Source organism: Sorex araneus, chromosome 2 (assembly GCF_027595985.1).
Source record: "Sorex araneus isolate mSorAra2 chromosome 2, mSorAra2.pri, whole genome shotgun sequence".
NCBI lineage: Eukaryota > Metazoa > Chordata > Mammalia > Eulipotyphla > Soricidae > Sorex > Sorex araneus.
In genome coordinates, this window is record NC_073303.1 from 345,057,674 (window position 1) to 345,081,039 (window position 23,366).

General features: G+C 38.7%; 1 protein-coding gene across 4 annotated transcripts in view; it reads left to right on the plus strand.

The window, feature by feature from the left end:
* Positions 1-23,366, plus strand: part of DTNA (dystrobrevin alpha) — a 367,610-nt gene that overhangs the window by 260,382 nt on the left and 83,862 nt on the right. For all 4 annotated transcript variants that reach the window (XM_004606060.2, XM_055128332.1, XM_055128333.1 and 1 more), the window contains one exon: positions 13,172-13,385. In XM_004606060.2, the coding sequence (XP_004606117.2) occupies positions 13,172-13,385 (214 nt within the window). The remainder of the gene's footprint in view (positions 1-13,171; positions 13,386-23,366) is intronic.

Here is a 23,366-nt window from a genome sequence, read left to right on the forward strand (position 1 = left end):
ATGTTTTTAGATTTATCCTCTAGAAAGGTATGACTCACTAATGGATGTAATCAAATCTGAAATTGTTTATTTTACTAACATTTTCTGGTCAAGTTTGTGTATGGTTAACATGAGAAATAGCTAAAATCTTCAGGTAACCATATGAGAATACATACAACTTTATGTATGGTTAATAAGAGTAATAGCTAAAATCTTTAGGGTAATCATAAAAATACATAAGTCATACTACTTAATTAAATTCTTCTCTAACAGTGTTTTTTAAAATGAAGTAACATTGCATTTGGTTTTATGTAAGTCTGGTGCACATCATTATAAAGCAATATCTGTAGCACAGTTTTTGTGTGTGGCGGGGGGGAGGGGTTGGGGGAGAGGGGTCTTCCAAGTGGTACATTCAGAGATGCTCAGGGATCAAACCAGAGTTGATCACGTGCAGGACATGTGCCTTCACCCCTGTACTATCTCTCTAACACCTGTATCACAGCTTTTTAAATACTACTTTGTCATTCAATGATGAGCTACGAACAACAATAACCAAAAAATATTGGGAGTATTCTAAGAACTGGCTAGTTTGCACATGCTTTCTTTAATCAACATTGGGCCTGAGATTCTCATGGTATCTTCTTTTATATAGGTTCTTCTCAATCAAATGAGTATGAAATTCCTGTCCTACTGTCTCTTATTTAATTTCATGGTTAAGTCAAGTTCCACAGCAGTGGTTCTTAGACTAAACTGTCTTCCATATTCACCTAAGGCGATACTGATACCTTTAGCCGTTCCCAAGGCCAGCTAAATCAAAGACACCAATTTGAAACCCGCTCTGTGCTCTGAAGATCACCTCTGATTTTCACTACTAGACTATTTGACTATCGATGGGGATCAGAATTAGTTCACATGAAAATTTTCATTGAAATTGAATTTGAAATGAAATTATATATTAAACTTTCGCTGTCGCTGTCATCCCATTGCTCATCGATTTGCTCGAGCAGGCACCAGTAACGTCTCCATTGTGAGACTCGTTGTTACTATTTTTGGCATATCAAATATGCCACAGGGAGCTTGCCAGGCTCTGCCATGTGGGTGAGATACTCTTGGTAGCTTGCTAGTCTCTCCGAGAGGGGCGGAGGAATCAAACTCGGGTTGGCTGCAAGCAAGGCGAATGCCGTACCCACTTCGCTGTTGCTCAAGCCCACATTAAACTTTACAGTATATAAATTCTCATTCCATTTGCTTGCTGAAAAAGCGAGAGAAATATTAAATAATGAGTGATGGAAATGATTACATCTCCAAGTTATAGACCAAGCACAAGCTCCTTGACCTGTCAGGTCCATACTCAGTCTGAGCCCTTCATCTTCATTTTATGCGGTTTTTGGATGTGGGGGAGGTCTTCCAAGTGGTATATCCAGAGACGCTCAGGGATCAAACCCTAGTTGATCACATGCAGGACATGTGCTTTCATCCCTGTACTATCTCTCCAACATCTGTATCACAGCTTTTTAAATACTACTTTGTCATTCAATGACTAGCTAAGAACAACAACCAAAAATTGAGAGTATTCTATCTACTGGCTAATTTTCCCTGCTCTTCACTGGTCACTCCATCCTCTTCATCCCAGGACATCCTCCCCTCATCTCTATATGTTCACATTCATGTTTCAGGAGGCAAAGCCATGCCTCCATCTCCTCCAAAGCTTTCCAAATTTTCCATACTATAGTAGCATCCCTGTATTCTGCATTCCAGCGACTATTCAGTAAACAATCTGCACTCCTTTTGTGGATGTGGGGTAATACTGGGTTTTTGATCCTCTGTAAGTCTTCTGGGTGAGTCTTTCCCCAGGGAAATGATAGCCGCTCTTGTGGAAAGAATGTCCTATTTTGTAAAAATTGTCGCAGGAGGGGGAAGTGGAGAGCAGGGTAGTACTGGCTTCTAGAGGGACAGAGAGCTCCCAGCTCCTGACCCACTTCAACCACTTGCTGATGTGCCTGAGAGGGTCAGGACTGATCACGTTTGCCATAAGTACCTACATGCATGGATGTTTGTATCCCACCAGCCCCACTAGGCAATCCTAAAATTGCACCTGAGTTCCACTTGCTCGACAGAACACAGCCACTCATCCCCATCAGTGGAGTTCTTGGAGACCCATGGAACTTAGGCTGGAGTGAGAAGTTTTCTCTTTGCAGGAAAGGAAAGGTCACTCCCGACTGCTGTCCAGGGTCCCCTGTTCCGCATCTATCTTCAGAGAAAAGAATTTCAGGAAATGAGTAGCAACGTAAAGGTGTAAGAGATTAGGAGGAAAGAAAGAATAAGAGAGAGAGAGAGAGAGAGAGAGAGAGAGAGAGAGAGAGAGAGAGAGAGAGAAAATACCAGTGCCTCCAGAGAAGAGAGCCAAGAGTACCCAATAAAATAAAAGAAAGGGATTACACCATGTAACTGAGATGCAGTCTACCCCAGATGGAGGACACACCTCACTCACTTTTGCAAAGTTAATTCAGAAGTTTTCTCCCAAACTGCCCACACTTGAGGCCTTCTCCGTTCTATCGTTCTATCGTTCTATCGTTAAAAAGTTGTCAGGGAAGTGCTTGAATTTTTTTGTGGTCTAACTTCCTGTTCTCATCAAAGCTTTTGTTCCTGCTAGAGCTTCTTCCCTGGAGAGGTCCAACCTTCTTTGGGATGGTGCTGACACCACTCAGAGTCTTATCAATCTCAGTTCCTCTGTCAACAAAGGAGGATTGATCTTTATGCTCTTTTGACTTCATTGGCGCTAGTAACAGAATCACTTCTTGAAATGATATCTTGATTGTATTACTTCCTGAGAGCGCATTGCCAGGAACTTCCCCAGTCTGCCTGGCTGCTTCAAAATCATCTATATACCCATTATAATGTAGTATGTAACATTTCAAATTACTGGATAAATTGAATCATTTCTTTTAAAATATTATAGAATTTCATTCCTTATTTTCTTCCCCAACCCTACATATAAGCACATAGCTGTCTTCCTCCATATAATAATGCCTGTACATGCAGTAGTAGTAATATATGGGTATATTTCATTTTTCTGAAGAGCTGAGGCTCTTTGAATCCCAAGATAAGTATCTGAAATTGAAGTAAAAGAGTGACTGCTGTGTTAGTGTCTCATGGTATATAACCTCGTCACATCCACGAAAAGGAAAATTAACCTGAAATAATAAAATAAAGTTTCTATGAAGGGACAAATATAATTGATATCATGAAGCCGAGGGTTGAAAGAATTTAAAAGGGGAGTATGTTTTACAATCTAAATTTACAAATAGTAAATTGTACTGTGTGATAAAGATAATGTCTAAAATATACACAGCTCTAGACAGTTTGCTAAGTGTTTTTCAGATAAATTTTTATGGAATCTTTATCTTTTCTCTAGAAAAGAAAATAGACCATTATTGCATGCTTTATTGTATTTGTTGGGTAATTACCTCTATTGCAGGTGGTGGGGACCACCTGTAAAGTCTGTGTGTTAGGGACCTGCCTATTTTATTTATGCTAATTCTGAAATCCTGAACAATATTGACATATAGAAGCTGAAAACAACACTTATGTATGAATGACTCATAAATAACTTACATCTTTAGAGTAGAAAGCCATGAAATCTCATTACAGCTTGAAATAGTGGGTATTTGGAGAGCCTGATATTGTTCCTGACTCTCACCAGGGGATACATTCCTCTCTGAAGCTCCCTCACCCATAGGTTAAGTTTCTTAAAAGCATTTTGACTTAAGATCTGCTCAGAATTTAAAATATTAAATGAAAATGTCCATTTGAGAACTGACATAGGAAAATGTCAATGTTAATAGATGTGTGTTCATCTTTTAGCGTGAAGCACGTCAGAACTGTATTGGATAATTGAAAGAATGAATCCTCATAATTAACTTTTCTACAAGCCCACAATCACATTTAAAGAATCTGCATTGTGAGCGAACACAAGTTGACATTCAAACCTGCAGTTAAACTAATCAGAAATGCCACCCAAATTGATTCTCATACTTTAAAGAGCATGGTTACAATGGAATATTCTTGCTGGGAATCCCGAAATCCAGGAAGCTGAGATGTAAGGAGGTGACTAATGAAGAAGTTTTTAGGAAAACCAACCTATCTCCTTTGCTAGAGGATTTGGTGAATAAGACAATAGCATTCTTTCTATGCCTCTTGCTCACTCACTCGTTCTCATTCATATGTACATGTATATGAATAAATTCTGCACTTTATATATTCCCAATGACACAGTGACAGACTGTTCAATTCCCAAAGTTGGGTGCAATTTCCTTTCCCGTTAGCTAAGGAAGCACATTATAAAACAATGAATAGTCTTCTTAGAGCTATTAATTTTTGACTCTTCCTAAACACTGTGTATATACAGAAGTACATAAGTCTTATTTAAACTGCTTGGACAATTATCCGCTTCTTGCGACACACCTTACAATTAATGGAAAAAGACTGTCTTGATGTCACAGTACTGAGAACCGCTGGCTTTGAGCAGTGCTTCTCATACCTGTATGAGTGCAGACTACCTAGAGATGGTGTTGACATCCAGTCTCTGATTTGCTTGGGGCAGGGCCTAATAGTCTGCATTTGAAACAAGACCAATTGCTCTCTTCATAGACTAACAGTAGTACCTCCGTGAATGGGGAGCTGTTGTATGACCTTGTAGGTTATTTAAAACTTCACCCACAGTTGAAAATACTACTCCAAAAATGATTAAAGTGAGTCATTGTAAGACAATTGATTTGAAGGTTTTGGGGTGATTGTTGTTTTTTTTTCCGGCTTTTTTGGATCATTCCCAAGGATGCTCAGGGGTTATTCCTGATCCTGCACTCAGGAATTACTCCTGGCAGTGCTCAGGGGACCATTTGGGATGTTGGGAATTGAATCTGGGTAGGCTGTGTGCAAGGCAAACACCTTACGCATTGTACTTTCACTCCAGCCCCAAAAGATGATTATTTATTGACCTCTAAGAGAGTCTAAAAGTTATAATTATAATTTGTAGAATATAAATATAATTTATAATTATATCTTATAATTTATATTTATGAAATTTATACTTTTAATTATATTTATAATGTAACTTATATATTATGTTCTATAAATTATATAACTATTATATAAATTAAATTTTATACTTATAAAATTTATATTTGTAAAATTATATATGTTTATAATTATAAATATATTCTCTGGAGAGAACATTTATGAACCCCTTCTCACAAATTCTAAATTTTGGAATAGTGAATGGTAGAATTGGACTTGGGAATTTTGAGGCCTTCAGCAAGTGCTTTATAATAAAAGTGCATGTTTGGATTCATGTTCTTAACAGTGTCTGATGTGGTCCATAGAAAGCAGGCTCTAAACTAACTCATAAAGCAGACTAAATCCTGACTATTTATACCATAATTCTCCATATTCTCTCTCCCATATTTTGCCCTACTCATGACACAGCAATTATTTCTAATTATAAATGAGCTTGAACTTTGCACTGTTCCTGGGAATATTTGGATTTAAGTAATCTCCAACTATGAATCACAGGACTGTTTTAATATCCTATTTAATCACCTATTAAAATAGTGTAAGACATCCACAAACAATTATAAAACATCTCTTGAGATCAGCAAACTCTTCCCTACAAACATGTAAATGCCCCTTCTCAGTCCACCCTAACTTCATCCTTTCCAGTATCACATTGCCTGGATTAAGCCAGATTATTGACACTTTGTTCATTTCTGCTAATTTTTAAGAAAAGCTGGGTGGTAACTGTCCATCAGAAACATAACCGTTACCACTGTTGTAAGCATGCGTTCTAAGCCAGCGTTCTTCAGCATTTTTACACCTTCGGAACAACGTCTGTCCTGCCTACTGGTCCACAGATAAGCAGAATTTGCCACAGACAAGTGGTAGAGAGCAGAGGTTTTCAACCTTCCTACACTTGAGGGATGGCATCATTCCTTGGATCAGTGACTGAAGACTCCTGACTATAACAATGAAATAAAATTTTAATATTTTCAGTAAATTAAAATTTTTTAAAGAAAATGTGTGACGTATTATACCTAAGTAGGAAATTAATGCTAATATAATTATGACTCTGACATTACTACTTTTAAGAATACATTTTATTTATTCTAGATAAAGTAAATGACACGATTTAATTATTTAAACAAATACCTTATCAAGTATATTAATATAAGATGTGTGCAGCTATAAAGATGAGGAAACCCCATTCCTAATAACAGCCTGTCCCTAATGGCCAGTGCTCTGTGATGGACAGTTAATGCTTGAGACCCATTTAGTAAAATGTGCACAGTGCCATCTAGTGGTATAGCATCATCACTGCACAACCCTAAGTCCTCATTTTCCAAACTGATTTCTCAGTGGTAAGTAATATTAACACCATGTCAGACTTTTTAAGGGGGGCACTTAATAACTTTTTAATGGCTCTCAACTTAGCATGATCTTAGTGTTCCTATTTCATTAAGCAAAAATCTAGTGAGTCTTAGTTTTCTCAGTAATAATTCATAAATATTAAATGCTTACTTTGCACTTACAAACTGTAGGAAGTGCATTATAGATTATCTCAGATTATCCCCCAAATAACCCTATACTGGCAGAAACTTCGTTGCCTCCATTTTACAGATGAGGAAACTGATACTAAAGAAGTAACTTGTCCAAGGTCCTAACGATACCCAGGAGGGGAAGCCAATCTAAATCCATCTGGCTTTTGGAAACCTGCTGTGAGCAGCTACCAAGAAAATTACATTTCCAAGAAACATTAGCGAAAAAGGCCCTTCATCACCAGGTCTCTAAGTATCAGCTCAAACTTTGCTAACTCAGAATTTATAACAATGACCCTTCTAAGCATTTGCCTTTATAACTGGGATGTGGCTGATGCTTCTTTTTTTTTTATCAGCCACGTGCTATATGGTCAAAATTATATATTGATCCGTTTATTGACTTTGGGGGCTGGAGCGAAGGATGAAGTTGGATTCATAGATCTCTCAAATGTTAGTACCCTAGCATGACTGCAGACAAGAAAGTTTAATGTTCAGCGCTGCCATTTGTTGGTCACCTATTACAAATCAAGCTCTGTGGTCTGAACTTTCTTATCTATTTTCTCTTCTGTCCATACCAACACTTTCTCCGGAGTCACCTCATTTCTAAAAAAAAGAATATAAAAACTTTCACAAAGGTGAAGAAATATATCCACAGTTTTACAGGAGCCAGGAGTGAAGACTCGACCTTTCGAGCTGTAAAATCTAATGTTCTTTCCACCATGAATTTAAGGACAGACAATGTGCATGAGCACTATTTCCTTTGTGCCATTGTCCCCTGCAAAAATGCCCCTGCCTCTTTCTCAGACTGCAGTCTCGGGCCTAGCTACTTCTAGACGCGCGCCCATCCTTCTTTGGTGGTTTCTTCCCTGACAGTCAGAAATCACACTTTAAAACTGCAATTCTCACCTTATCACTCTCCCAGCTTCAACAGCCGTGCCTTTATACTTTTCATTGAAAAGCTCCAGTACTTCTCACAGCTGCAATGCTCCTCAGATCTTCTCTTGTTCTGGCCTTTTAGTGACCAGAACGTAATCCCTTCCCATACTCAGTGTGCTGGACATCACAGGGTGTCATCATTCCCGATCATCTGTGATCCTGAGTGATGTGTATGTCCTAGGCAGACATACTCCTGAGACATTAGTTTCCTGAGACAAGAACCACATCTATAGTGTTTGCCCTGGAGTCCGAAGAGCCTGCTAGGCAACTGTCATATAAAAACATGAAAACATGTCACATGAAAACTAGCTTAATTGTGTCACTTATATGAGTCAGAAAGAGAGGGACAGACATAGATTGCACTCATTTGTGGAATATAAAGTAACAGAATGGGAGACTAACACCCAAGAATAGTAAAGATAAGTACTAGGAGGATTACTCCACGGCTTGGAAGCTGGCCTTGCATGCTGGGGGAAAAGGCAGCTCAGATAGAGAAGGGTGCTAGGAGGGCCCGCTCAGGATGAGAGATGCGGGCTGAAAGTAGATTATAGACTGAACATGATGGCCACTTAATACCTCTATTGCAAACCACAACACCCAAAAGGCCAAAAGGAGAGAGAGAGAGAGAGAGAGAGAGCAAAAGGGAATGCCCTATTACAGAGGTGGGGTGGGGTGAAGGGGATGAGGTGGGGGTGGTGGAAGGGATGCTGGGATCATTGGTGGTGGAAAATGGGCACTGGTGGAGGGATGGGCACTCAATCATTGTATGACTGAAAGGCAAGCACGAAAGTTTGTAAGTCTGTAACTGTACCTCATGGTGATTCACTAATAAAAAAGCTTTTCTTAAATTATGTCATTTCTATCACTTGTATCACTTGTCATCCTGTTGATGTCATTTATAATGATCTATTATCACAGCCAGAATGAATACTTCATTTTCATTATATCTTAAATATAGGAACAAATGTAGAATACATTTATTTTAATAACTTTCATGCGATGATTTTGTTTATAATAACAAACAATTCTTTCATATAGCCCATTTCCTAGTTCATTTTGCAAGCAGCATCTCATTACATCTTAATAGTAATCATCTGAGGGTAGGTGATATTATTGACTCCACTTTCTTTTTTCTTTTTTTTAAGTTTTGTGAAATTTATTCCTGTAGATGGATTGATTTTTGGCTCCACTTTCTAAGATGGTATTTAGTGGATATATACAACTACAATTCAAACCAAAAGCTTTTGTGGTTCTTCACAATGTCTTATTGCCTTGTTAGTAGTCCAGAGCATCCTCTGAAGACCTATTTTACTGTTGAGTCATTTCCTTGCCATGTGCCCATTTAGCTAATAGTTGTTCATTATATTCCTTCGTCCCTCTCAGAGAACCCAGCAAGGTACCGAGAGTATCCCACCCACATGCAGAGCCTGGCAAGTTACCCGTGGCGTATTCGATATGCCAAAAACAGTAACAACAAGTCTCCCAATGGAGACGTTACTGGTGCCTGCTCGAGCAAATCAATGAACAACAGGACGACAGTGCTACAGTGCTACAGTGCTACAGTGTTACATTCCATTGACATGTGAGGTCCTGTAAGTGTGTGAACAGGTATCATGACAGAGTATCTCTACCTGTGGAATGTTCTAGGCAGAGCAGGTAGCAGACGTCCAGCTCATTGCAGGCAACCCACTAAGTGTTGTGATGGGGATGACCCACATTCTAAGGTGGTACAGAGGAAAGGTATAAACTCTAAAAACTAGAGCTTCAGAAAAATACCTGAAGTGGCATGATACTAAGGTATGATGGATGAAACAGACAAGAAGTAAACAGGAGGCAGATCAAAAGGAACTTTGCAAGCTGTGTTGCTAAATTTAATTTCAATGTAACAGGAAGTAACTCAAGAAGTTTAAGCAGCCATACATATGTGTAATAAGATTCTCAGCTTATATGGCCACAGAGATAGTACAAAAGCAAGCACTTGATTTGCATGCAGTTGACCCCAGTTCTATTCACAGCACTGCATATTGTCCACAGAGCAACCCTAGGAGTGATCTCTGAGCACACACCCAGGAGTAAGTCCTGAGCACTGCCGGGTGTGGTCCCAAAGCCAAAAACAAAAACCAAAACAAAACAAAAAGACCCTAGGCTCAGATATCTCACTCTTCATATATTACATTAAAAAGTTAAAGTAAATAAAGAATAAAATGCAAGAACTGACTTTTTTAACCAGTAAGACGTAATAATCATTATACTGGTTGGTGAAATTGGGTAGAGGGAATTAGAGTGCATGGAAATGGAGAAATTGAGATCTTATGTTGGAGACAGACTCTAGATAACTTCATTATTGATTGAACTGACATTTGAAGACATAGATATTAAGTCCAGATCTAGCTGGAGTGGAGAGAGAAGTTGGAATTGGGTGACTTTTATGAATCAGGGAAGAAAACCTCCGTAAAAGTGGATTTGGCAAAGAAATGAGTATAGCCTAGAAGTGCCAAAGAGACATCCCCCCTCCCTTGGTCAATTGACCACTTTTCTCCCACGGACCCAGATAATTCCCCTCCAGATGTTTTGAGAGTTTCTCTGAGACTTACAGAGATACACCAGGAGACACACAAGCATCCAGGACCCCACCTTCTATCCAGAACAATTTCTCCTTCTTAGGTTCTCGCCCTCTTCCTCCTATACTGATGCTCACAGTAATGCTTATTTCCTCTGATCTATAGCCAGGAATGAGGTGAGAATAGGTCAGTAGCTGTTGGCCACTTAGGCACTGGTATCAGTCAGGATAATAGGCTGATCTCATCATACCAGATCTCATCATCACTGCCCTCTTTGCTTCCTGCATCCAAATAGTCATCTCGATGACTAAATCCAGAATAAGTACAGGGACCCCCAGCTACATCTGTCAAGAAATGAAATCAATTAGTTCAACTAATAGATATCACCTCCCTGGAAGTTCTTTATTTTCTAGGCAGGAATGCTGGATAAATAATATTTAGGAAATAAAATGCTTCTCTTGTTATGTAAAACATGGATGGATTGCAAATGTAGATGACATAAGTATGACATTGTTAAAAATCCAACAAGTATATGTTGTTCAGTTGGAAAGTGATTCATATTCCTCTGCCCAAAGTAGAGATAAGTCACTGAGATTCTTCTTTTCAAATGATTTCCATTGTTTATTTTTAGTCATAGGAAGTTGTCCCTGGCCCCAGCAGAACACTTTTAACTACATGTATTTTCCACTAAAGGAATGCTCTGTAGATGAGAAAAGTGAGGCTCTAAGTCTTTGAGGCTAAAGGGCATGTGCTTATCGAAAATGAGCCTTATTTGGATCAGGTGTTTGGATTTCAAATGGAAGATCAATGGTATTAATGATGTTGGCTTAGCTGTTTGAACAGTTTCGGATGTGAGTAAAGATTAGAAGACAAAAACATTGGAGATGTTGAAGGAAAAAAGTATTAAGAACTGAAATAAAGATATGTTACTTCACTGAGGTGATAGCATAGTTTCAAAGAAAAGGTGTAAAGAAAAATAAACCTTAAGCTTGGTGAATATGTTGAGAAAGTAGAGTTCCTATGAGTGAGAATATGAAATACTGTAACTGCTTTGGAAACTCCTCACAAATTAAATATAAATTTATCATACAACTAGTGATTTTACAAGTATTTAATAAGACAAAATTGAAGCTTATGGCTATACAAAGACATATATTGGGGAGACCAGGTTTGGATCACACTGGTTGGTACCCAAGGGCTATTTCTGGCTCAGTGCTCAGGGATCAGCTCCTGGTGATGGTCTGGCATTCATATGCAGTACCAGGGATTTAACATAGGCTGCCAATCTGTTAGCTATCCTCTGATCCTTAAACAAAGATTTGTATGTGATTATTTATGGAAACTTTTTTTTAATAATAATCAAATCTGGAACAACCAATGTTGGTCAACAGGTAAGTTGGTAACCAAATTTTGCTCTATCCATTTATCAGAATACTATTAAGCAACAAAAAGGAACAAGCTGTTATACATGCCTCAACATAGATGACTCTCAAAGTAGTGAGAATTAATAAAAGAACACAGACCCCCATGTCCCCCCATAGAATATACTGTATGATCCCCACTATATATATGTATATTATATATATACATATATATATATATATATATATATATATACAATCATCAACGAAAGACTTTCTGTGAATGTCTGAGACAGGGAGTGGGATTACAAAGGAGCATGAAGAAACATTGAGGGGTAATGAACGCTTCCATCATTGAGACCATAGCAATAGTTTCTAGGATGTTATAACAAGACCTCAGAGCAAGCAAAAGAAATGGAAATGGATTTCTTGACTATCCTAATGAAAGTAACCGTGACTTATGTTACATGAGCTAGTCGATAATGTAGCTAAAATACTGTCTTTGATCTGCTTAGTTAAGTAATCTGTGACTTAATTCTGCAGCTACATTATAGGGATCATTTTTCTTTTCCCCAGTTTATCTTCCTATCTGTGCTCACTTTCTCTATTTTTTATTCCAGCCCAATAACACTAATATATATATATATATATACATATATATAAGTAAACAATACCTTTAATGCTCAAGTACAATTTTAATATCTTTGAAACTCCAGAATTTAAATGTTCTCTCTTTTTCTTTGAAGGGTTAGCACGTACAGTGGGAAAAAAAAACCTAAAATGAAATAAAGTTGTTAACTATAATCACAAGTGGTATATACTTTAAAATTGCTAAGAAACAGGATCCTAGAAATTCTCAGCACAAAGAATTAATTTTAATAATGTGACATGATGTAGTTGTTAAGTAACACTGATGACAATCACATTGTAGCACTGTAGCACAGTAGTACTGTCGTTCCTGTTGTTCATCGATTTGCTTGAGCGGACACCAGTAGCATCTCCATTGTGAGACTTGTTGTTACTGTTTTTGGCATAACAAGCATGCCACACCACGGGTAGCTTGCCAGGCTCTGAATCATATTGTAACATATATTATACCAAATAAACACATTGTACACATTCAGTTTTCACAATATATATGTACATATATACAGATCAGTTATATCTCAACTATATTTTTGTTATTGGGTCTCTGCCCCAGGCACTACTCCTATGAACTCATCATCCTGCCTGTGCTCAGGGGCCTCCAGAGCCATACTTAGCAGTGCCTGGGGGTCTCCAGGCTGCACCCCACATTGCTTGATATATCATGTGGTATGGGGGATCAAACCTGCACACAGGTGCAGCTGCATGCAAGATGTGGGCCTTAACCCCTGTACTATCTCTTCAGACCCCAGCTCAACTTTCAGAAAACAAAATTAAACTGGATTCAAATACCACTTTTGCTATTTACTGGTCTTAGACCTTTTCATCTGCCAGTTCATTCCCCTTAATTTCTTCACATGTCACAAGGGGGTAAAAGACAACCGAAAAATAACTCTGTCAGTCATTATCACCTAACATACATTGTGCGGTCAGGTCTTTGAGGTCATGTACTCTATGTATATTTACTATGTCAACCTCTGTGATAGTTGAACACACGCTGAAGCTTGTGAGGCACCAAGACAGAACAGGACAGTAGGACATGTTAAATCATGAATTAAATGTTCTTCACACATTCACTCTGCTCTAATTATATGTGTAGTGCACCTGGTTGACATTTGGAACGTCATAGAAGCTTTGCGGGAAAATGCACTGAACAACCTGGATCCAAACATAGAACTCAATGTGGCCCGCTTAGAGGCTGTGCTCTCCACCATTTTTTACCAGCTCAACAAACGGATGCCAACCACTCACCAAATCCATGTGGAACAGTCCATCAGCCTCCTGCTCAACTTCCTGCTGGCTGCCTTTGACCCGTAAGTGCCGTCTGAATGTCTCTTTTTCACTTCATGTTCCATCTACCCTCTCTCCTGTCCTGCCTGGTCTTCCAAATGATTTCCTAGAGTCACCATCTACCTTTGATCAGGTACTTATCTCAATAAAGTCTGTGTGGGGTTAACACATTTTAATTGCTGTGGAAACATCTAGGAAGAAAAATAACACCCATCAGAATTTGAGGGCAATTGTGTATATCTTGCATGGACCATTGTATAACTCATCCCACACTTCCTAGATGCCAGGGATGCTGACAAGTGCGGTATGATGCTGTGCCTGTGGAGTAATTTAACAATGCCTCAAGAGGGTGGAGAAATTAGCTCCCCCTTGCTCGTGTAAGCTAGCATTTCTGAGGAGTCCTGTCGAGACCCTGGAGCCAACAGGGAGAAGTTGAAAGGTGTGTCTCAACCAGTTCAGGGGTAGGAGCCAGGAAGTGTGTGAAATAGATGGGCAACAAAGAGCCATGTACAATGAGAAGTTATAATTGAAACTCAGCCTCATTATATTATAATTTCCCCTGCAGAAGATCAGAGCTTTTCAGCCAGCGCTGCTGAGATCTTAAGAACTAGTCTTCCAGTGTCTCATTTTACAGATGAGTGATCTGAAGTACAAAGATATTCATTTGTCCAGAGTCTATCCACCCCTTAGTGCCGGGCTGAGGGAGGTGTGGAGGGGTACTTAGTCTTGGGCAAATGTAGTATAGGCCTTGTGAAGTATATATTTAAAAATTCTCTGAATTATATTATCAGCCTAAAATTTCTAAAGAGCTTTTACTAATAGCCCTTGGTCTGGACAGTATTGACACCTTCCCTTTTGCACCTGCTTTAGAATACTAAAAGGGAAAATTGCTAACTTGACCTTTCATGCAATCATATTTTAAGACTCTCAGAAGATTCTGCTTAGTCTATTTGTCTGGCCAGTGCTTAGGAATATTCGAGACCCATACTAAAGAGGTAATGGAAGAGAAAGAAAGAAGGCCTAGCAGTTTAAACTCAGGAAGCACACAGAAATTGAATTCATGAAACAAAAGGAAAAATAGAAATCATATAAATGCCTACTTTCAAAAAAACATGCTTTTTTAATTTTGGTGATGCCTCAATTTTTATAGATCCAGCCAATTGAACTATGCCAAGAAAATGAAAATCTGAAAGAAGAATCAAATTCCTCTTCATTTGAATATGTCTCCTTCCTCCAGAGTTCCCCGAGAATAGCACATCCCCTCCCCCAGCCATAGCACACCTAGATCTCTATTCTTAGCTCTCTGCGTACTGCCAACTATATAATCAGTGTCCTGGTTGCAAAATTCCTCTGTTCTTTGGCCAAGTCGGCCTCTGAAAAGCTACAGTACACACCCAGGAAGATTTGTGGAATGTTGGAAGATCACATTTGACACCCATAGCCTCTGCCCACGCTTGCCGTCTTGTCTCAGAACAGCCAGTTCTGGTAGGCTGAGCGATGTTTGTTCTTCATGACTGTCCTTCAGATAATGGCGGTATCCCTGGGAGCAGGTGGAGAGGGAGGAATATTAAGAAATAGTAAGCATCTTGAGTCTGTCTCTTCTTTTTTTTTTTTTTAGGGGGGTGGCTCTGGAGCCACATCCAGTGGTACTTAAGTGGTACTTAGGGCTTACTCCTGGCTCTGCACTCAGGGATCATTCCTGGCAGTACTCAGGGGATAATATGAAGTGTCAGGGATCAAACCCAGGTTAGCCACATGCAAGGTCCCATCCCCCCAAAACACACACACCCTATCCTGTCTCTTCTCTTGCTCCATTCCATCTACTCCCCCTGGTACCAGCCTGCCTTCTGCTTCACTTGCAGGTAGACCTTCCTCTGGTTAAGGCTTTCTCTTTCTTTCAAACTCTAGCAACACATTGGCAATAGCTTTTCCTTTCTCCTCTTGACATATCCCAATTTTGGGCGATGGATGGGGGAGAAAAGCTTCTGAAGTATTCTAAGAACTCTTTCTTTACTTTTAGAAACTTGAGAATCAAAAAAAAGAAAAAGAAAAAAAAACATCATGGCAGGAAGTTATGAGATGGAAACAATTTTGGTGGTTTTTTTTTCAATTCTGTTTTTTAACACCTTTCTTGGGACTTAATTGTCACCTTGAAAATAATTTGTAAATGACTGCAGCGTGTGGTCTTTTGGAGGGATAGGGATCTCTAGAGACTCCCAGGAGAAGGAGTGTATCTGCCCCTGCACTCACATTTGGGTGCAGTCCATCACTCCCCCAGGTCACCTGGCACATGATTCTATTCTTCTCTTAAAGCACACTTCCTGCTGACGTGTCTCCCACAGCCAGCCATGTCTTATTTTTTGTAAGCACAGCCACAGATGTATTGCCCCGATCAGGAATACATCAGTGAATGAACAGAGGAAAGTCAAAGGTTGGGTGATGGTAGTAATGTTTTTCTTTTAATGTTTCCCATCTTTTCTTTCTTTCTTTTTTTTAAAAAAAAATTTTTGGTAAATTCTGCCCCACACCTAACCCCTGGGATTAAATCTTCCTTATATTCTAGTGTCTTACTAAAAACCTAGCAAATCTACAAATGTTCTGTCACCTGAATCCATTACTGTCTAATTTTACTTCTACTCTATTGTGAAGACAACTAGATGTTCATAGAGGGAGGGTTTCTGGTTATCACGGACTGTAATGTGGGGGGAGGGGTACTATTTTCATCAAAATTTTGATGCATTTTTCTTACTCTCTTCTTATTTCATGAAAAATCAAATTTCAACATCACACTGATGCCCTTAATTGAATTTCAGTTCAGCAGACTCGTTTCTTGGGACAGTTTATCATAATATATGATTACATAGCAATGGCTTGTTTTTAGCAAATATTATTTGCTAAATAATCAGGTACTCAACATTCATAATAGGATAGTTAAGAATATTTCAAACACTTTTACTCTGGAATCAAGCTATATTTTTAATTTTATGCACAGCCGCCAGTCATTATACTCTTATTATTATAAAAATAAGAACTGTAGTAGTAGCTAAATTGTACCCAACATTTACTGTGTGCAGCGTTACTAGTTTGGCACTATGTTTTCTGTGTCAAATGAATGTTGGATCCAAGACATGGTAAGGTTAAATAATTGACAAGCAATATAGCTTCATACTCAAAGAGATGATTGAAGAAGGAATCAATTTGTTTCAGGAATCAGCTAAAGTTCAGGTCTATTTATGCTTTCCGGCTTGTTTTTTAAAATTACAGTGAAGACACTTCCTTCCCAAGATCTACTCTCCCTTTTATAGGCTATCATTATTGTGCTCACATTCTTAACCTTTCTAGTCTGTGGTATTTAGACATACTTGACAATAGTGTATGTGAAAGAAATATTTGGACTTAACAAGTTTTACATTGTAGATTTAGAGTCACTTTTATGACAGCCATGCGGAACTCTAAATCCATCATCCAGGAGTTTTATGTCGAGAATACAGAATCCTGGCATTTTCGTCTTTGACACATCGCACCTCGCTGGGCCATTTGAACATCATTCCCACGGCTGAGCCCTCCTGGCACCAGCAGGGTACTATTTCCAATGCATGGATATGAAATGATTCTGGAGCCCTGCCAAACTCCCACTGCCTTTTGAATTTTAAAAATGGTTCAGATGTTTATTGCAAGATTCACTACAAAGTACACAGCCATTTCTCTGCACAGCAACAAAACAAATTCACACTTGAAACGAGGTGGCTGTATGCAAGTAAAGGAAAAAGAGAAGCCGCATGAAACAAATATTCTCCTCTTCATTCTATGCAACTAGAGCTGGATATTTAAAATAGTGCATATTTGGCTTTGCAGGGTTTTTTTCCTTAGTTCATCTTATATGCAAGCTATTCATAAAACATTATACGAGAGTCATCAAAAATTTTCTCTGGTTGAAAATACTCTCTTCCAAGATTTCCTGTGTCTTGCTAAAATGGAAGCACTTTCCAAAGAGTTTTAACAATTGTGGAGAGATTTTTACATCGCTAATGTCACTCATTTTCCTCTCAAGGTTATACTTTGGATGAGGAGCAGATGGGATTCCTGGGAGGGGGGTGGTAAGGGAGATCTCTTGGCAGTATTTATCTTCTATTCTGGAGAAACTTCTGGCAAACTCACCTTGCACAGTGCTATGAGGAATTCTTTCCCATATGCCTATATATATATATATATATATATATATATATATATATATATATATATATATATATTTGTGTGTGTGTGTGTGTGCGCGCACATATATTTGGTTTCGGGGCATACCCAGCCGTGCTTAGGGCTTACTCTGGTTCTGCCCTCAAGAATCACTCCTGGCAGGCTCAGGCCATATGGGATCAAAGCCAGGGATCAAAGCCAGGTCAGCCACACACAAGGCAAGCTTCCTACCCACTGTGTTTTCTCTCCAGCTCCTACATTGCTAGACTTTGAGAAGCCTAGAGAGACTGCAGGACCAAATAGAGGATTTCTACAGGTACACATGTTAAATTCACTGTCAAAACTAGAACTACGTTTGTCAGATGCTCCCAAACTTATTTGGCCTACGACTCCTTTTTCAGAAAAAAAGAAACTCAGCACCTTCCTGAAACATCTACCTTCTTTGAGTGAAAAACAGGAAGTACTTGCACCCAAGGCTACTTCCACCCCCATTATTTCAGCACCTTGCCCCTGGCCTGGGAGTGGCACTGCACACTTTTGGGAAGCACTGAGTGTCATGTGACTGCACATCCTCTGGGCTGTAGAGTCAACCTCCACCATTTTTCTCATGCAGTCAGTATTTTTCAACATAAAACAAGTGGTAAATCTGGATATTTCCTTTTCCTTATGTAATTATAAATTTAATATGTTACAAGCTTGCTATGTGCTCTTTGCTAAAATGAAAGATAATTCATGGTCCCAGCCCTTTTTAAAGCTGCATTATATAAAAATTAAACTGCATTATATAAAAATTAACCGATGGGATGCTTTCTCCTCAAAAGGGGATGAGAACCATGTCTTATTCACTTTTATATTCCCAGTCTCTGGAGCATTAAAAATAAATATCTATTGAGAATGATCTATACATGATTCATAAGAACACAGTAATTCCAGAGAGGCGCTATGGTAAAAGCAAGCTGTAGAAATCCGAGTGGGTATTCTACTTACCAATAATTTAATGCCAAAATATGTAGAAAGAGCAAGTTAAATGCTGTGCTCATCCAAAATGCTTACAAATGTATTATAAAACATATTGCTAAAAGAAGAAATTCTGGACTTAGTGCTCTTTTAAAAAATGATTTTTCCAGCCTATCCAAGAAAGCATCAGTCAGAAAGCAAGTCTCCTGTTGAAGGACTTGAAGTATATCCTGGTCCTGCAAAATTCAAACAGAAACACACTTGTAAAATTAAAGAAACCCCATATTCTGTTAGGAATTAGGCGTCCCTGACTTAGTAATACCTATGTGTTGCTTTTCTTTGTGTTAAAAATAACTTTTCCCCCTACACAGTTTTCTTTTCCTGAAAACTGTATGTTTTCTTAGTGAAATCAGTTGATTTCTGGAGTCATAGAAAACTCAGCCTAGTGTAAACCTGCTACTTTGTTTTTATTATGATGTGCCATACTTTGAAGGGGAAAGAACAAAATGGAACTTTTGATTTTCTTTCTTGGTTTTTGTTTGTGGACTGGGGTGGAAGGAATGGAGCTTGGCATTCCTAGATGATGCTCGGGAGGTCCAGGGTCCCTAGAAATTCTTGGTCAACCGACCATCAGTTTAGTACCAGGACCTGTGACTACGGTGCTGCTAGTGCCCTAAGGTGCACGGGCACCTGCATCTGCACCACACAATGCTCGGGATCCATGTGCTGCTTGGAATAGAACTGGGCATCTGGCACATGCTAGACATGTGTCCTGACTGCTGTACCAACCCCCACCCCAAGAAGGTAAACTTGGAAGCAATTTTAGTTTGTATAATTTGATCATTTCCTCTTTCTCTTGAATATCCATTTAGGTATTAAGTGACGGCTTAACTTTTTTTCTTTTGGTTTTTGGACCATACCTGGCGATGCTCGGGATTTTCTCATGCTCTTTATTTAGGGGTCACACCTGGCCAAATGGGGTGCCAGGGATTGAACCCGGATTAACCACATGTAAAACAAATGCCCTACCAACTGTACCGTCTCACTGGTCCACCCAATATTAGCAATTTTACTGAGTACTTGGATGGCAAGCTAGAACAGAAAAGTAAAATTTGCCCAGGCACAAGCTTCGGAGAATTGGCTTTAAAAAATAGAATAGACTTCATTATGCCATTATACAGATAATAGGGAAATGAATAGAGTATGCCTGGTGCATTGCATTTCCACTCCACATCGAAAGTGGGGGGGGGGGGAAATTAAGTAAAATTCTCTTTTACTTTGAAGATGAAACTATTCTTTCAAAAGAAAATGATAAGGTTAAGTAGAAATTTCATCTCGGAGAAAGTGCCTCTACTTTACTGAAGAACCAACTGCACTAGAAGGTTTTATTCGAAAAGGAAAGCTTAGATGTTTGTGTTCATGGATTATGATTCTAAGGCCCACCCCATCTCTAAGAAGTTGGTTGGAATGGGCACACTGGCCACAGGAGAGCTGGGTTCAGTCTTTCTTGAGACAATGACCAGGCTTGTACATGAAACGGAAGGTATGTTACCATCACCCTTATAAGGAAGAGAGAGTGTCCCTCCCGGCCTGGTCCATCTGAGGCTGTTTTGCCTGCAGCATTAGGAATGACCCATGTTTTCATCCCCCGCACCCTGGCAGGTCTGCTTCCTGGATTGTGGCTGGCAGCCAACCTTCCATATGTGTGGTTTTACCGCTTTTCTCCTGAGGCACTTCCTGGGCAGACTCACTTTGGAACAATATGTCGCTGTCCTGCTTGTGGACACAAGTCTCCCGGGAACTTGGCTTCTACCCTGAGGTCCTTGCAGATGGCTGTGAATCAAATTGGCCTCAGCCAGGCGTGATTCTGAATGAGCAGAGTACTGAACGTTTCTCCATTTGAGGTGTACCGTTTTCTCCCTATTCCTTATTTCCTGTGTCATTGTTAAGTCCTTTATGAACTATAAAATAGATACCCTAATCCTTAGCTTCCCAGGTGACAAAATAAAATCAACTTTTGTATGAAATGTTATTAAAGGTCTATAGAAAAAAAATCTTCTCTCCCAGCCTTTGTGCATCCTATTCTAGATACAGGAAATGTTCTAAAAGATAATTCATGTTATTCAATTCTTTGGTATCCGCATTCTCTGTTGTGGAGTCAGTCATCGATGATAATTACTTGCACTCCTGATATCCATTGTCATAAGGGTGAGGGGCAGATTCGAGGTGAACAAGACCTGGGCTCCGCCCGTATGGACGCTCCTGCACACCCCCTGACTCCTTCTCGGTGATAGGGGTCACATTTGCAATCTGGCACAGTAGCTTGCATGCCAATAGATTCCAGTGGACTAATTTCACACTTGAATTCCTGCAAAACTCTCATTGAGCTGCCCTCCACTGGCGATTTATCTAGATTTATTGTGTCAATTTGGCAGAATAGCTCTGATACAACCACTGTTGGATTTAATATCATTAATCTTGTGCTTCTAGGAACAATACAAGACTGGCTGTTTCCCTCTGATCTTCCTCATTAAAAAGCTAAGGCTTATGGATATACCCATAAGCTACACTCATTTCATTCTTTGGAGAAACACTGTATTCTAGCATCATCTGTGGTCTGTTCCCTTTTATGAGTGAAATTGTTCTCTCTGATTCATTAAAAGAAACTTGTCTATTGCTCTGAAGTTTAACATTATTCCATTTCAATTTCTTTTTTTTGCATTTTGGCTGAAGTCTTACTCAAATTTTTCCATGTTTTGTGTCATTTTATTTGGACCATATTTCAGCATAAGAAAATGTGGTTATTTCTTGTAGTAAAAAGAATAATACTTTTAGTTATCTATGTAATTGAGAATGCAGGGAATTTTGAATATAATTGTTTTCATTATAAATCATTGCATTTTTATTATAGCTACCTACTCTAAAATCAGTAAAGGGCTTAATGAGTGGACCTTTAAATTTGTAGGGGCACTTATGATAACGATTAATAGCCATTCCTTAATATTAAAAAATGTATTGTTTAGACAAAATGCAGGTTCTAAGAATTCAGCTAATTTACCAGCCAGCGGTCTCTGCCCCAAAGATCTCACAGTTCGGAGTCAGATTGCTTACATGCCCACAAATAAATCAAAGTCTTCTAGTGTGATTGATATAAAATAATAGGTAAATGTAAAGTGAGCAGGGGTTATCTCCACATTCAGAGGGAAAACTGTTTTGAGACAGAGGAATAAAGCTGCCGAGCCTCATATTTATATCTAATCTAATCAGTCGGAGAGGCCTGGGCATACATGATGGAACGGGTGAGGCCATTGAGACACAGCAGGGTCATAGCAGAAGTGGCCGCAGATGAGATGGGAGAAAAGAGATCAAGTTAGAACTAAATCCCTCAGAAGAAAGGAGGAGGAGGACATGGGGTTTTAAATAACAATATAATATGGTCAAACGTATAATGTAAGTGTGCAAGCAGAGAGATCATCTCAGAGATTATTACCATGTGAAAGCAAGAGCTGATGCAAACAATGGCCATAGGGGAACGGGATGAAGGGATTTGGTGCAGCGTGCACTTTGTGGGATATTTTAGTCTTTCATACATTTGTTGGGGGTGTTAATGAGTTGAGGAAAAACAATGCCCCCACCCCAGAATTCTTTTCTGGTAAGTACATGGTGATTCTGAAAAACATACCCAGGACGGTAGGAGGAAGAGCATGGAGGCGGGTCTGAGATGATTTGGATAACAATGAGTTCTATTTAAACATGTTAGATCTGACATCAGGTGTCCAAGTATCCATTTTCAATAAATAGTTATATTTCATCTTCTCAGGCCTAGAAATTTAAGTAGAGAGAGAGTATGGGGGAAATTATCTTTTATAGAGGCAGAGAGAAGAGGAGTGGGATGGGGGGGGATACTGGGGACATTGGTGGTGGAAATGTGCAATCATTGTATGACGGAAACTCAAACATGAAAGCTTTGTAACTGTATCTCATGGTGATTCAATAAAAACAATGAAATATAAATAGGAAATCTACTAGCATTGGATTTGGTCACATTTTCACTCTGGTTATCTATGTTTCAGACATTGTGCTAATATAAATATTAATGTTCTGTCTCTGAAGTCTGGTGAAAAAAAAGATAATTACTTACTATGTTTTAATCTTCTAATATTTTCTTCAGAGGGATATAGTTCTAATTTTGTTTTCTCCCCTCTCATCTGGCGTGATGATATATATATATACATATTTAATCAAATATATGGGTTTATTCACATAAATGATTAATGGATATATTACACCATTGTCAAAACAGACTTTACTTGCCTTTCAGCCATATCATTATTTTCAGTAATTCCTTTTATAATTCTTAATAGTAGTAACCAGTATAGAAATTAATTACAAATTGATATGCTTTCTGATTCTAAAGGCATAAGAATAGACCATTTATTCCAGCTAGAGAATCATTTAGCTGAAATATTTAATGCCTTTTTTATTATACCGAGTGGAAGGAAAGTTAGTTATACTTCCTGACTCAAGGAAGATTTGGCAGTTCTTATATAATTGAAGTAAAGAAAAACTATCCAAATGGAGTTCTTACTTTTGTCCTTTTAATATTCCTTTTGAAAATTAAATGTATCACACAAGCACAGTGGACTTGTGGAAAGAAATGTTTGAAAAAAGAGTCTGATAATGATGTTGAAATTATGTATGCATTAGCAGTATTGAAAATCATGCTTCCTCAATAAATGCAGTGGGGGTATGATAAAAAAAAATCCCTTTGTTTTTGTCTGAGGGTTCCTGAATTTGGTCAAAATAAAAGATTTTTTTCTGATTTTTAAGCTTTATTTAAACAAAATGTGGAATCA